The sequence below is a fragment of the Panicum hallii genome, chromosome 8, assembly GCF_002211085.1.
Source record: "Panicum hallii strain FIL2 chromosome 8, PHallii_v3.1, whole genome shotgun sequence".
Lineage (NCBI taxonomy): Eukaryota > Viridiplantae > Streptophyta > Magnoliopsida > Poales > Poaceae > Panicum > Panicum hallii.
Genome location: NC_038049.1, coordinates 4,055,161 through 4,067,006, shown reverse-complemented (window position 1 = coordinate 4,067,006; position 11,846 = coordinate 4,055,161). Strand labels below are relative to the sequence as shown.

The 11,846-nt window shown below is 51.6% G+C and overlaps 3 protein-coding genes across 3 annotated transcripts; 1 reads left to right on the top strand and 2 right to left on the bottom strand.

Moving 5' to 3' along the window:
- Positions 1 to 5,464: 5,464 nt before the first annotated feature.
- On the top strand, positions 5,465 to 7,990 carry LOC112902581 (NAC domain-containing protein 71-like). The gene is made up of 2 exons (XM_025971707.1): positions 5,465 to 6,063; positions 6,561 to 7,990. The coding sequence occupies exons 1-2, from the start codon at positions 5,608 to 5,610 to the stop codon at positions 7,188 to 7,190; spliced, it is 1,086 nt and encodes a 361-aa protein (XP_025827492.1). The 5' UTR covers positions 5,465 to 5,607; the 3' UTR covers positions 7,191 to 7,990.
- Positions 7,991 to 9,138: 1,148 nt separating this feature from the next.
- On the bottom strand, positions 9,139 to 10,756 carry LOC112872462 (aspartic proteinase Asp1-like). Its single transcript, XM_025935551.1, has 6 exons — positions 10,647 to 10,756; positions 10,327 to 10,560; positions 10,015 to 10,159; positions 9,731 to 9,919; positions 9,565 to 9,631; positions 9,139 to 9,462 (listed from the first exon to the last, which is right to left on the bottom strand). Exons 2-6 carry the CDS (start codon positions 10,506 to 10,508, stop codon positions 9,344 to 9,346), a joined length of 702 nt encoding a protein of 233 aa, XP_025791336.1. The 5' UTR covers positions 10,509 to 10,560; positions 10,647 to 10,756; the 3' UTR covers positions 9,139 to 9,343.
- LOC112903523 (aspartic proteinase Asp1-like) lies at positions 10,523 to 11,621 on the bottom strand. The gene is made up of 4 exons (XM_025972789.1): positions 11,509 to 11,621; positions 11,310 to 11,415; positions 10,647 to 10,867; positions 10,523 to 10,544 (listed from the first exon to the last, which is right to left on the bottom strand). Exons 1-4 carry the CDS (start codon positions 11,619 to 11,621, stop codon positions 10,523 to 10,525), a joined length of 462 nt encoding a protein of 153 aa, XP_025828574.1.
- Positions 11,622 to 11,846: the final 225 nt, after the last annotated feature.

Sequence of the window (11,846 nt, the reverse complement as noted above, 5' to 3'; positions counted from 1 at the left end):
CTCCATCATTTTCTTTTAAGGACAGGTGATCTCTCTATCATTGATGCTGCATTTAGGAAACGATAAAAGGCAGTGTCATCTGAGAAAGTAAACGGGCAATTTTCAAGTCCTAGAGCACACTGGCTCATATTTTTGTGGTTCATCAGGTTTGCAAGTAAAAATAACTTCAGCTTCAGTCCATACCTGGTGCTAGCTAGTATCCTGGCCTGATCAGGCCGTAATAATTAAGGTCATCGCTCAAGGCCGTAATAAATCCACTGCGTGAACAAGATCAAGGAGGTATCAAATTCATAGGTACAAATTCCAGAAAACACTTGGACGTCAGCAGAAAGTCACAGTACGCAATCACCGTATAGTAATCCAATGCAAGTAATAAAGTCGGTGAATGACCACGAACACGCCAGCAACGCATAGTTTAACCCTGCAGTAGTCGGGTTTGCATGCATGCACCTTGTTGCCATGCATGTTGATTCCTTGCGCTCACAGGAATCCGTAGCAAGATGCGGTCAGCGGTCGCGCGCCTGACACGTACTCCCGCAAGCGACAGGCCGGGTCCCACAGGCTGCTATATATAGCCATCCTGCATTTTCTTACTCCGGCGTGGGCCCCGCAGGAGGTGACGACGACATGTCAACAGTACAGATGCGCCTAGCTAGCTATAAGCAGCGCCCATAAGAAAACCGTACAGGGCCTGACGTTGACCGGTTCGCCCTGGATCGCGCGCGCAACCATGTCCATGCGGCGCCACTACGCCACATATACCCATCATTACTTTAACACCGTCCAACGGGGCGTTTATTTTGTTTTTTTTTTCCCCCTTGAATTTGGTGTGATGGTCACCGGTAGCTAATTATTGCTCCTCCCCTGGGCCTGCCACAGGTCAAACAATGCCGTCTTATCTGGGTTGCATATGGAGTTAGAAAGCTTGAAAATGGTGGTTATACTGATATGTTTAAAAAGTATATCACAAAAGTTTCACAGAAAACAAAAAAAGGGAAAAAATGAACTTTTTTTTTAATTAAGGAGAGAATAAGAGGAGTGGCTGATAAATAATACATGCATGCCTGTGGCCACTCTACTGTTAATAATTCGCTAGGGGCCGAGATGGGGTTAAGTTAAGCTTGCGGGCGTCTCCTGGTGCTGCACATGTTGACAAATGGATGGATGCATCTGGAGCTGAATAATTATACTAACAGGAATCTCAAGCTCACACACAGCAATAAGAAAAATGAAGCCGCGATCTGACGAGATCCTCCTCTATCACGGCGGCACAACGCCACATACGGGTTTGTATAGCAATAATCAGCGGTAGCTTTCCGACGCCCTTATTAGTTTTAATCATGTTAGTTTTATTGGATGGATGGATGGATGGATGTCATGTTGCGCCCAATAATGCGCCAGCAGCTTAGCTTGTTGTTGGTTAAGTAGTTCTATTGTACCCAAGTGGTGGCGGTGGCATCAGCAGAAGATCGACCCCGTTTCACCGGGGAGTGGGCCCTCTGGGAGGCTCTACAGGACTCCTTCCCTTGATGCATACGTGTGGGGCCGGGCGCGAAGTCCCGTCAGCTCCTGGCAGCTCCGTGGGGGTCTTAGATTAGTTTTAATGTGCAACTTGCAGCTCTGTTGTGCAAGTGCTGGTGTTGTTTAGCCTCGTCGAGTACAAGCCATGGATGTTGTACGCGTGACAGCGACACAGTGAGAGGAATCTCTCTACTGCTTCTCGATCTCACCCATTTGAATTGAATCCAACGGTGTTTAGTTTTTCCTTTTAAACAAGATTGACGGAATCAACCAGGTGTACTGATCGTATTATTGGAATCTGGTAGGAGTAGTATATTCTTCCTTGCCCATCGAACTTCACGGTAAAAACCATAGGAACGACCGGCCGGCAAATAGATAAAGTTTATTTGCATTGGTTATTACATAAAGCTTATGAAAAAAATTCAATACTGTATTTTATATATGGCTCATTTGTAATCTCAGACGACAGGGCGACAGCCATGTGCGTGGGGTATCTGAAGTATGGTGCGTCGATTCCACGACAACTAGCATGCATACATGTAGAACAAATAATGTGCACTCTCCGTACCAGCTGAGATAGGAGTGGAGGAGATTATGTTCAGAGAATTAATTTATGGACTTTAGAAATGATAGGAAACAGGTCGGATCCATACATTTTGAGCTCCAATACGATGTTCTTGAAATATCTTCCCTTGCAGATGTGTTGGATGGTGATTTTGCTTAATTTGTATCGATTTTGTGTACTGTATGGGGAACATTAGACATAGAGAAACCACAATAATAATAATCTAACCGCACGAAGCAAGTAAAAAAAATAGATAAACTAGAGTTAATGGGGGTAGCCATCATGTTGTTTCTTGTTCTGGTCGCTGTTCTAAATTATTACTGCGCTAAAAGATATTTTCTAAATTACTTTGGTGAAGGATCATAAGACCCTGTCAAATGTCAACTCTCTATGGACATCCTGGATTGTCCACGAAAGACGAAAACAAGAAAGAAAATCTCCGTTGTAGATAGTAACGACTCCGTCCGTTTCAAAATATAGTTTGTTTTAAATTTTCTAAGTTCATGGGATTTGCTATGCACGTAGATATACATTATGTCCAGACGCATATCAAAATCTATAAATCTAGAAAAGCTAAAACAAACTATATTTTGGAACGGAGATAGTATTGTCTAAAAAATCATCGAATCAACGTTTAACCACGCATAGAAGATAAACATGATGCATGACAGTACCACAACAGCTGAAACCAACATACTTGCCGTGACATCACAAGGCGCAAACGCAATACATCGAAGACTTCAACCCTCCCCGTTTGACAAAATAAACAAGGTGAATATTCCAAATCAGCGGCTCTTCGAAGCCGCGCAAGAATCGCCACCCATTGTCAATGCTCCTCGGGTCGTCAGCACGGCCGAACTAGCCCCTCCAAGGGTCGTCTCGCGGCCCATTGGCCGCGTGCTTAAACAAGGACGAAAATGACGTGGACGGGGACCGCCGGAAAGCGCTTGCCGCTTCGTCCCTCCGCCGGGATTGGCCGCCGTCGCCGTCGCGCGAGCTAGGGGTGGTGGGGGCCGCCGGGGAAAAGCCGTCAGCCGTGACGACCGGCGACCGGACGGCTCGCGCGCGCCGCGTCGGACCAGACACCCCCCGCCGCAGATTCCTCCCCCCGGCTAAACAAGACCAGGCACCTTTTCTCACGTCAGGGCAGCGTGCCGCGATGAAGTGTACGGCGAGTGACATGTGGGGCAACGGTCCTTGGTCCCACGTCTCAGCGGGATGTGCTCCTGCGGTTAGCGGACGGGCTCTGGTGCGCGTAGGCTGGAAAGGACTGAAGGGAACCGAGGCTAGGCGAGGCAGCCGCAGGTCGCCGCGTATGATTCGTCGATACGAGCTCGGGCTTATCACCCGGCCTGGCGCCTGGGGCCGCGTCGGTTGGCGGCCCCACATGTCAGAGACGGAGAGGGGGCCGAGTGGAAGGCGACCCGGGTAGCCGTACAAGGAGGGGCCGAGGGGGACAGGCCGACAGCTCACGCCGACGTCGAGAATCACGCGCGGGGGGCGGCGAGCGGACAAAACAAAAAAGAAAAAAGAAAAGGTCGGGCGCGGGTTCCGTCGCGCACACGTAGTAGCGGGCGTCACCCTCCCACTGACGCGCGGGTCCCTCTCAGGCCTCGCGGGCCCCGCCTCGAGGCCGGCAAGGAGAAACCGCCGCCGCGCGGCCGGCCGGCAGGCCACTCGCTCGCAGCAGCGGCTCGCCGCGTCGTCATCGATCGACCAGGGGAGGGTCAGCGACACGCGCCGGGGGGCACGGGTGGATCCCACCGTGGCCAGGGGGCCTGCACCGGGCGCCGTGACGTCGCGCGCGGCACGTCAGCCGCGGCCGCGCCGAGCCGTCGCGCCGCCGCAGTCCCCGTCGCGCGCGCGCGCGGAAGGCGAGCCGGCGCGGCCCGGCGACCGCGGACCTGGAGCTGGAGGTCAGTCGAACCGCGCTCCACCGCCGCGTCGGCCCGAGCGTTGGCGAGCCGGGACCGCGACGCAGGGGCGGGGCCCGCGCCTCGCACGGATGCTCGCGGATATTCGCTGGCGCTGCTCCTGACACGCCGCCGCCGTCAACCCGCTGCCGCACCGCATGTGGACGGAGCGCACGCTGCATATGCGGGCTGGTGCTGGGCTTGTGAAGACGCGGATCTCTCGCAGATAGGAAACCAAGATACGGTGCATCGGGGTACGAGCGCGCAATCTCGAGAGCACGAAATTCGGAGCCGTAGATGTCTGGAGCAAATTGGCGGTTGAGGACAACGGAAATTTTGTTGGATCTTGGATCGTCAGGGTTGATTTACGGCATGGCAGAGTGCACGGCAAGATCCTAGTGACTAGTAGTACAGATTACAAAAGATTTTAGTTTTTTGTTTGGTAAAACTCAATTTCCAGTAAAAGATCTAGAAAAGGGTTACTGCCTCCATTCCAAATTACCAAAACGACCTGTAAGCTAAATCAACAGAGGGAGTACCTGCTTTTCCGCAAATATAAAAGCGCATATACCTCTTATAAAAGTCACAATTAATCTTATATTTTAGGATAAATATTAAATACTACAAGTACACTATTACTATTATTCATTATTAAGATGGAGGAAGTACAACTTTTTTTTAAGGAAGGAGGAAGTACAGCTTTACTCGTGCACGAGACTTTACATTCTTTTTCAATATAAGAACTCTGAATTTCCGGTAGCTAATCATTCCCGGAACAAAAATTGTATTCTTGGGAAAGCGCGCCAGAAATAAAAGACTTACGATTCCGACGCACATACCATCGTATGGCTGACCGAAATACCCTTCTGATCATCGCAGTTTAATTAACCCCGGGGGATCACGGCTAAACTAAATCGGCCGCCGTTAGCTCAGCAGGTGTTATTTTAGTCGCCGGCCGCAGGAGCTCGACCAAGTGGACGATGGGAATCTCCAGTGCCAGCATATTAAAAACATATTTTCAAAATACAAAAACACCCCCGCAGGGGCCCACGCTAACATGACGCCCTCCGGCGCGGGCCCACGCACGCCCCTGGGCCCTGCAACCGGTACCGGTCCCACCGGTCAGGAGTGGTAGCCGCACCACGCACAGGCGCGGCTAGGGCTCGCGCGCTCCCGGCCGGCGCCAAAACAGCTGACGCAAGCGATGACAAAATCGCCCCCCCCCCCCCCGGCTGGACCCCCACCCGCCCATCCGACCGCCCACTCGTCCCGCCCGCCCCTCCGATGCGCGACACGCGTCCCCGTCCCGCTCCGGGTCAACCTGCCCACCACGGGCCCCGCCCGCTCTCCCCAACTTGCACGTGCGTCACATCGAGGCCTCTCCCGTCCGCCCCTCGACACGTGGCGCACCGCCCCCGTCTATAAGTAGCCCCGGGTACGGCGAGCTCAGTTCCATTCCAAAAGCTCCCCCCCCAAAGGCCAGAGACGACCTCCCTCTCCCTGCTGCTGGTAAATCGGCCGGCGAGCCTCCCTCCCTGCGGCGACAGACCGATCCCTGACCCACGACTCGCACTCTCCCCGGCGAACCAACCAGCTTCGCTGGCCGGAATGGACTTCGGTGGCGCGCTGCAGCTGCCCCCGGGGTTCCGGTTCCACCCCACCGACGACGAGCTGGTGATGTACTACCTCCTGCGCAAGTGCGGCGGGCTGCCGCTGGCGGCGCCGGTCATCGCGGAGGTGGACCTGTACAAGTTCGACCCGTGGAGCCTGCCGGAGAAGGCGGCGGGCGGGGAGAAGGAGTGGTACTTCTTCTCGCCGCGGGACCGCAAGTACCCCAACGGGTCCCGCCCCAACCGCGCCGCGGGCGCCGGCTACTGGAAGGCCACCGGCGCCGACAAGCCCGTGGGGTCGCCGCGCCCCGTCGCCATCAAGAAGGCGCTCGTCTTCTACGCCGGGAAGCCGCCCAGGGGCGTCAAGACCAACTGGATCATGCACGAGTACCGCCTCGCCGACGTCGACCGCTCCGCCGCCGCGCGCAAGAAGACCAACAACAACGCGCTCAGGGTAATTTTTTTTCTAATCTACCACCATCCATCTTCTTGAACCATCTTGTGTTCTCCCCCCACCTAAACAGTCTCACGCTTTCAGTTATTAGAAAGTAATTACAAATAAAAAAAATGATCGGTTTAAGAGGATTATAAAAAGGTAGAGGGTCCAAATTGTCCATTTGCAGCGTGCTCGAGCTGTCCCTTTCGCGACAGCCCGCGGCTACTTGCAGACGGGCAGACGGGCGCTCTAGAGACATGTAAAGCAGTAAAGCTCGGGGCGGCATGGCGTCACGGCTCACGCACGCGGCGATAGGGACAACCGGCGCCGGCCGCCAGAGATCTTATCGCCCGGGCCGCGCACGCGCGCCGCTCTGAACCACACGCACCGAATCCAACGCCACGTCGAGATCGACGGCTCCAACGCGTAGTAAAAAAGAGATCAAGATTTTGTCTTTAGCAGCAGCATCGCCTGGATTCGTTTGCTGACCTTTTCTTGTGCGGTTGATCTTGCAGCTGGATGACTGGGTGCTGTGCCGGATCTACAACAAGAAGGGCGTGATCGAGCGGTACGACACGGTGGACGACGACGAGGGCGCCGCCGCGGCGGCCGACGACGTCAAGCCAGCCGCGACAAAGAACCCGCGCGGCGCCGGCGGCCGCGCGCCGATGAAGGTGGAGGTGGCCGACTACGGCGGGTACTACGACGACTACGACCTCGAGACGCCGTCCGCGGGGATGCTGTGTTTCGACCGCCCGACGGCCGCGGCCCCGGTCCCGGCTCCCGCGCCGGCGCTGGCGCCGGCGCCGGCGCTGTCGCCGACGGAGCCCGACCCGGACCGCGACTCCAGCTCCATGCCGTGGATGCACACGGACAACTCCAGCAGCGGGTCCGAGCACGAGCTGTCGCCGTCCCCGGACCTCCCCGACCGCGACCACGCCGAGAGCCAGCCCGGCGGCGGGGGCGCCGGGTGGTGGCCCGGCGCCGACTGGAGCGGCGCGGCCGGCGACGACGGGTTCTTGGTGCTCGACGACGGCGGCGCGGCGCTCTTCGGCCCGCCGTCGCCGGGGCTCTTCGCTCGCGTCGACGTCGCCGCGGCCGCCGCGTTCGGGGACATGTTCGCCTACTTGCAGAGGCCGTTCTGAATCCTGATCGGGGAAAATGCAGCAGCGTTTGCCGCCCTGCGTGCTCCAGGCAGCCACTGACCATGACATGGTCGATATCCATCCAGGTCGTGTAGCTCGGTTCAGGTGAAATCGCGAGCCGGTCTAGGCGTAGCGCAGCGAAGCCGAGATCACCATGGCACTCCCAGCAGCTGCAGATCAAAGGAGAATTGGGTGGATCATCCGCGCGATGATCGGCGGTCAGGTGTCCGGTTGCCATTCAGATGGTCATCAGATCGACGTGCAGCTGACAGTTGCACATGACACGACCACAGCACCTGATCGCGCCCTTGCTCTTGGGCAGCAGCCGCCACATGGAAATGGGGGTGCCAGGCATGGTAGATGAGCGGTGATCAAGGCTGGTAGAGAGCTAGCTAGCCGTCGGATCGGGTCTCGACTAATCTAACCCGTCGGGTTTTTGTCGCGTTAAGTAGTAGTAGCTGACAACATGACATGCCTAGTGAATTCAAAATAATAAGCAACAAAATCATAGAGAGAGAGACAGAGAGAAAAAAGGGAAATACAAGTTTTGGATTCAGGAGGCTGTTGATGGTATCATGTATGTATCTAGTGTAGCCTAGCTGTACTTAGAATGAATTGGTTCAGGTTGGTGGCAAACAGGCAACGCTGTAGGGTTTTTTTTTTCCGAGTGTTCTGCAGTATAATTGCAAAGAAATATGTGCTAGAGTCGCTTTCAGTGGGTCTCTTTCTCGTGACCACGGAAGCCGAAATTTTTGTAACGCAATTATCGGTAATAAAGTGTCGTAAGCTGTAATTACATATGGCATCATGCTCCTTGCTTTCTGCCCCAATCTGAATGTTCTGCTCTGATCCAAAGAGTTAACAGAAAGTGCCTTTCAGAACTCTGAAGGTGCGCACTGACAGTTAGAAGTTGGACACAGATCGTGTGCACCATGGCAGTGCTCTTAAGTAAGTTTTTGTTTTTGTTTTTGTTTTTTACTTTTTCGCGGTTTCGAGACCAAGTGCTGTCTCTCTCAGTAGTGCACTGGTGCTTCTGCCTTTTGTACTTTCAGATGGGAATCTTTCGATGCTGAATTCTAGTCATGCGGCTATGAGATGTCAGGTAGGCCGCTTTTGAACCATCACCGGTCATGCGTCGGGGCTGTGCGGCAGGGATGAACAGAGATCTCTGTGCGAGTGGCGTTGATGCCTTGAGCATCACGTCTGATCTAGTGATCGAGAACAGAATGTCCTTGCAGTGTTGGACACATTTTTCACTCGGTGGGAGCCTGGTCTACAGACAATTCAGTAGTATCACTGCAGAATCTTTTGTCTGTAACCACGGAAAGTTCAGTTTCGGCTGGAAACCATGAACAGAGGGACAGAAGACTGAAGTTATGGTCTTAGGTATTGTTATGTAGTGACAGTCATTGCAGATGTGTAATACAGTTTCTTTTTCTCTTAACCTGCCAGTTCCTTGTGTTCTCCTGCGAGTATGTTCCAAGCAAAAAAAAAAACCCTTACGTTCCCAGCTTTTCTGCATTTTTTTTTTGCGAGGAGCATAGCTGAACATTTTGCTCCAAATGGTTATTTGCCTCTTTGTTTTGTTTGATCTTACATCTAGGGATCTGATGGGTGTCCTTAACCATGACTGTGTTCACTGGATAAAGAATGATTAGTATATATATCTTTTTGAAGCAAACATGATTAGTATATATATTCGTTAGTGGCGGCAAGAACTTCTACTGTGACCATGATTTGTTCCCTCCAAACGGTATATATTCATACTATGTTTCATCTCTACCCTTGCAAGCCACTGTAGCGATGTACTGGTAACACCAATTTATCTTCATGATTACTGGTCGAGTTTAACACCACTTTTTGTTGAGCTCAGATGGTACCTATGTGAAAATAATACGTCTTTATTTTCTTGAATCTAATAGGCATATTTACATAATTTCCACAGCAAAATTTGAGAGGCGCAAGGAACATCACGAATTCGAAGGGTGTGTAGAATATCAATTACACTTTATTACCAGCACTGAGCAGGAGGAACATAAAGTTTTCTTGTCTCATCATGTGTGTTTCTTACTTTCTTACATTCTTTATTTCTGCTAATGCACTAGTATACCTTCATCTTTGTTCCACCCCTGGCTGGTCACTACAAACTTGTTTCAGATGCGCGAAAAGATAGCAGATTTGGACTTGGGCTTCTTATCACACTGTGACGACCGCCACCCGAGACGTCCTTGCTCGTTGTCATATATCACAAGCTGATCCTGCATTGTGATGTCTGCGAAACAAAATATCCATTGGAAATATGGTTTTATTTTCAGAGATGCATGGTTAAACAGTATATGTATGAATTGAGAACTGAATGTCTGATCTTTGGTACCTCCAATTATGCACATGTCGCCGATGTCTGTCCTCCCAAGCATACCAAAGCATGCATTCCCATGTCCCTGTCGCAAATAATGAAAGAAAAGGCATTTCAGCCATTTTCTGTTCTTTTGATGATATCACCGTTTTAGTTGATAGTCAAGTGAGTCTAGGCGTTTTACAGTGACAATGATGTATTTTTCAGGAGGGATGATCATGGTGGCGCCACTGTGGAATTTCAAAGACATCACTGACTTGAATTCCTTCTTGAGGTCGTCCAATGATTTGAATCCCCCAGGCCCCTTCCAGCATGGATGTAGCCGTGAAGGATCACGCACTTCCTTAAGTGATTTGCTGAGAGATGCTTTCAGCTGCAAGATCCACCACATGTCATGAGTTCTATAGCTAATGTCTGTGATCATGCATGATACCTGGGCATTGCACTGTGGTTTGGAGCGTAACCTACCGCTGCAACAAGTTGAGCATGTGGACCCTCAGGCAAGTGGGTGTATGTGCTGCCACTGTCAAAGATCACCTCCATCGGCGTTGTGCCTATCGGCTTTGTATCCAAGTGGAGGGTTGCTGGGCCTGGTGAGTAGTAATTATGATTCCTGGAATTAAGGAGTCATGCAATTGTGTTAAAGCCAAATTAAAATAAAAGAAAGATCTATCAGCATAGTGTTCTCTAACATATTTAAAAGTTTTCATCATGCTATGGTTTTATCAGATCACTGTCGCAAACAAGCTGGCACTTGATCAGCAATTGTGCTTTTTATACCTATCTGTGCTTGGAGCCATGGGAACCCAGTTTGCAGGCGAAGAGAGAACATTTTCATCCCCAATGGAGAGGTAGCCCCCTCCTTTTGAGCTGAGGCAATGAGCAAACACATTCTTTGTGATGATCTTGTTGTTCTTCAGTTGCGAGACCAGATCTATGGAACCCCTCCCAAGCCCAAGCATGCCATCAACCCCCGTTACCGTCTCGTGGCTACCACCCTGGTTATACCCACAGCTGCACCAAAAAAAGTACAAAAAAAAACAGAGTGACCGGCTTGAATGAGATCTGTGGAGCATGCAATGTTAGATTGCGTAGCGTACCCGAAGGCGATGTCAGGTTTGGTGCTGCCTGAAGGGAAAGTGAACTTGTCGTGGATGAGCACACCATGAGACCATGATCCATCTAGGTAATGTATTTCGTAGTTGCATACTGTTTTATGGGGCTTCTCGGGTTCGCCGACGTCCTGGTGAATTGCATTGCAGAGAAGATGCTTGCGAGGAACAAGCTTGTTAGGTGCTGGTCGGTACACTGGGTGTGGCACCTGCGACAATGATCACCGAGACAACATAAGAACCAAGGTTCTATCGAATGGACACCTTAATTTTTACACCAATTATAAGGGAAGAAATGAACACCAAACTCAACAGGACAAGGAAAACCTTGAGTACTGCCAACATGAAAGCATTCACGAACTTGCACTGGCACAGGTTTTTTTATTTTAATTCCTTTTTCCTTGTCTAAAACACCAGGCCACAGTCCCCAAGATCACTAGTTCAGTAGTACTACCACATGCGCAAGTTCTTTTTTTCTTTCCCGGTAGCCTTGCTGTTGTCGGTTTCTTGTTTCGTGCTGTTGTGGATTAATTGTCTGGTTGCATAGCAAAATCACCAGTAATTGTTTTGCCGTACTTCTAATTTAGGCCTAAACTTTTAATGAACCATCACACGCAGAGGAAAAAACAAAGTCTGCAACCTTGAGGTTACCTTGCTGCCTTTGTTGCAATCTAAAGAAGTGAGGTTGCTGGCGGTGTCGACGTGCAGGAAGTACGGCTTCGCTGGGTCTCCGATGAGCAGGGTGACGTGGAACTCGCTGCACAGGCACCGAAAAATTCAGCAAAAGTTTTTGCAAAGGTGGCGACAACGATGGTTCTTTGGAGGTGTATGGAGGCCGCTGCATACGTACCCAGTGCGGTAGACATGGCCGCCGAGGTCGAACACCATGTGGGAGGAGGAGGTCAACGGCAGGAGCGCAAGCAGGAGCAGGTGGCCGACGACTGGTGCCCACACGGCAGCCATGGTACCCGAAGAAGGCAGAGCTCTTGAGGATCAGTAGTGTGAGCTGGCCGGGGCTCAGGCTCAGTGTGCTCTGTGTGACTGTGTCTTGGGATGCCTGGGATGTGAATATTTATAGGCGTTGTTGTTTGCTTGGGAGGGCTTTCTTCAATGTGTGCAGTTTTTTGTTTTGTTTTCTTTGTTTCTCTTTTCTGGCTTTGCATATGGATGAATGGTTTTGGGTTCAAA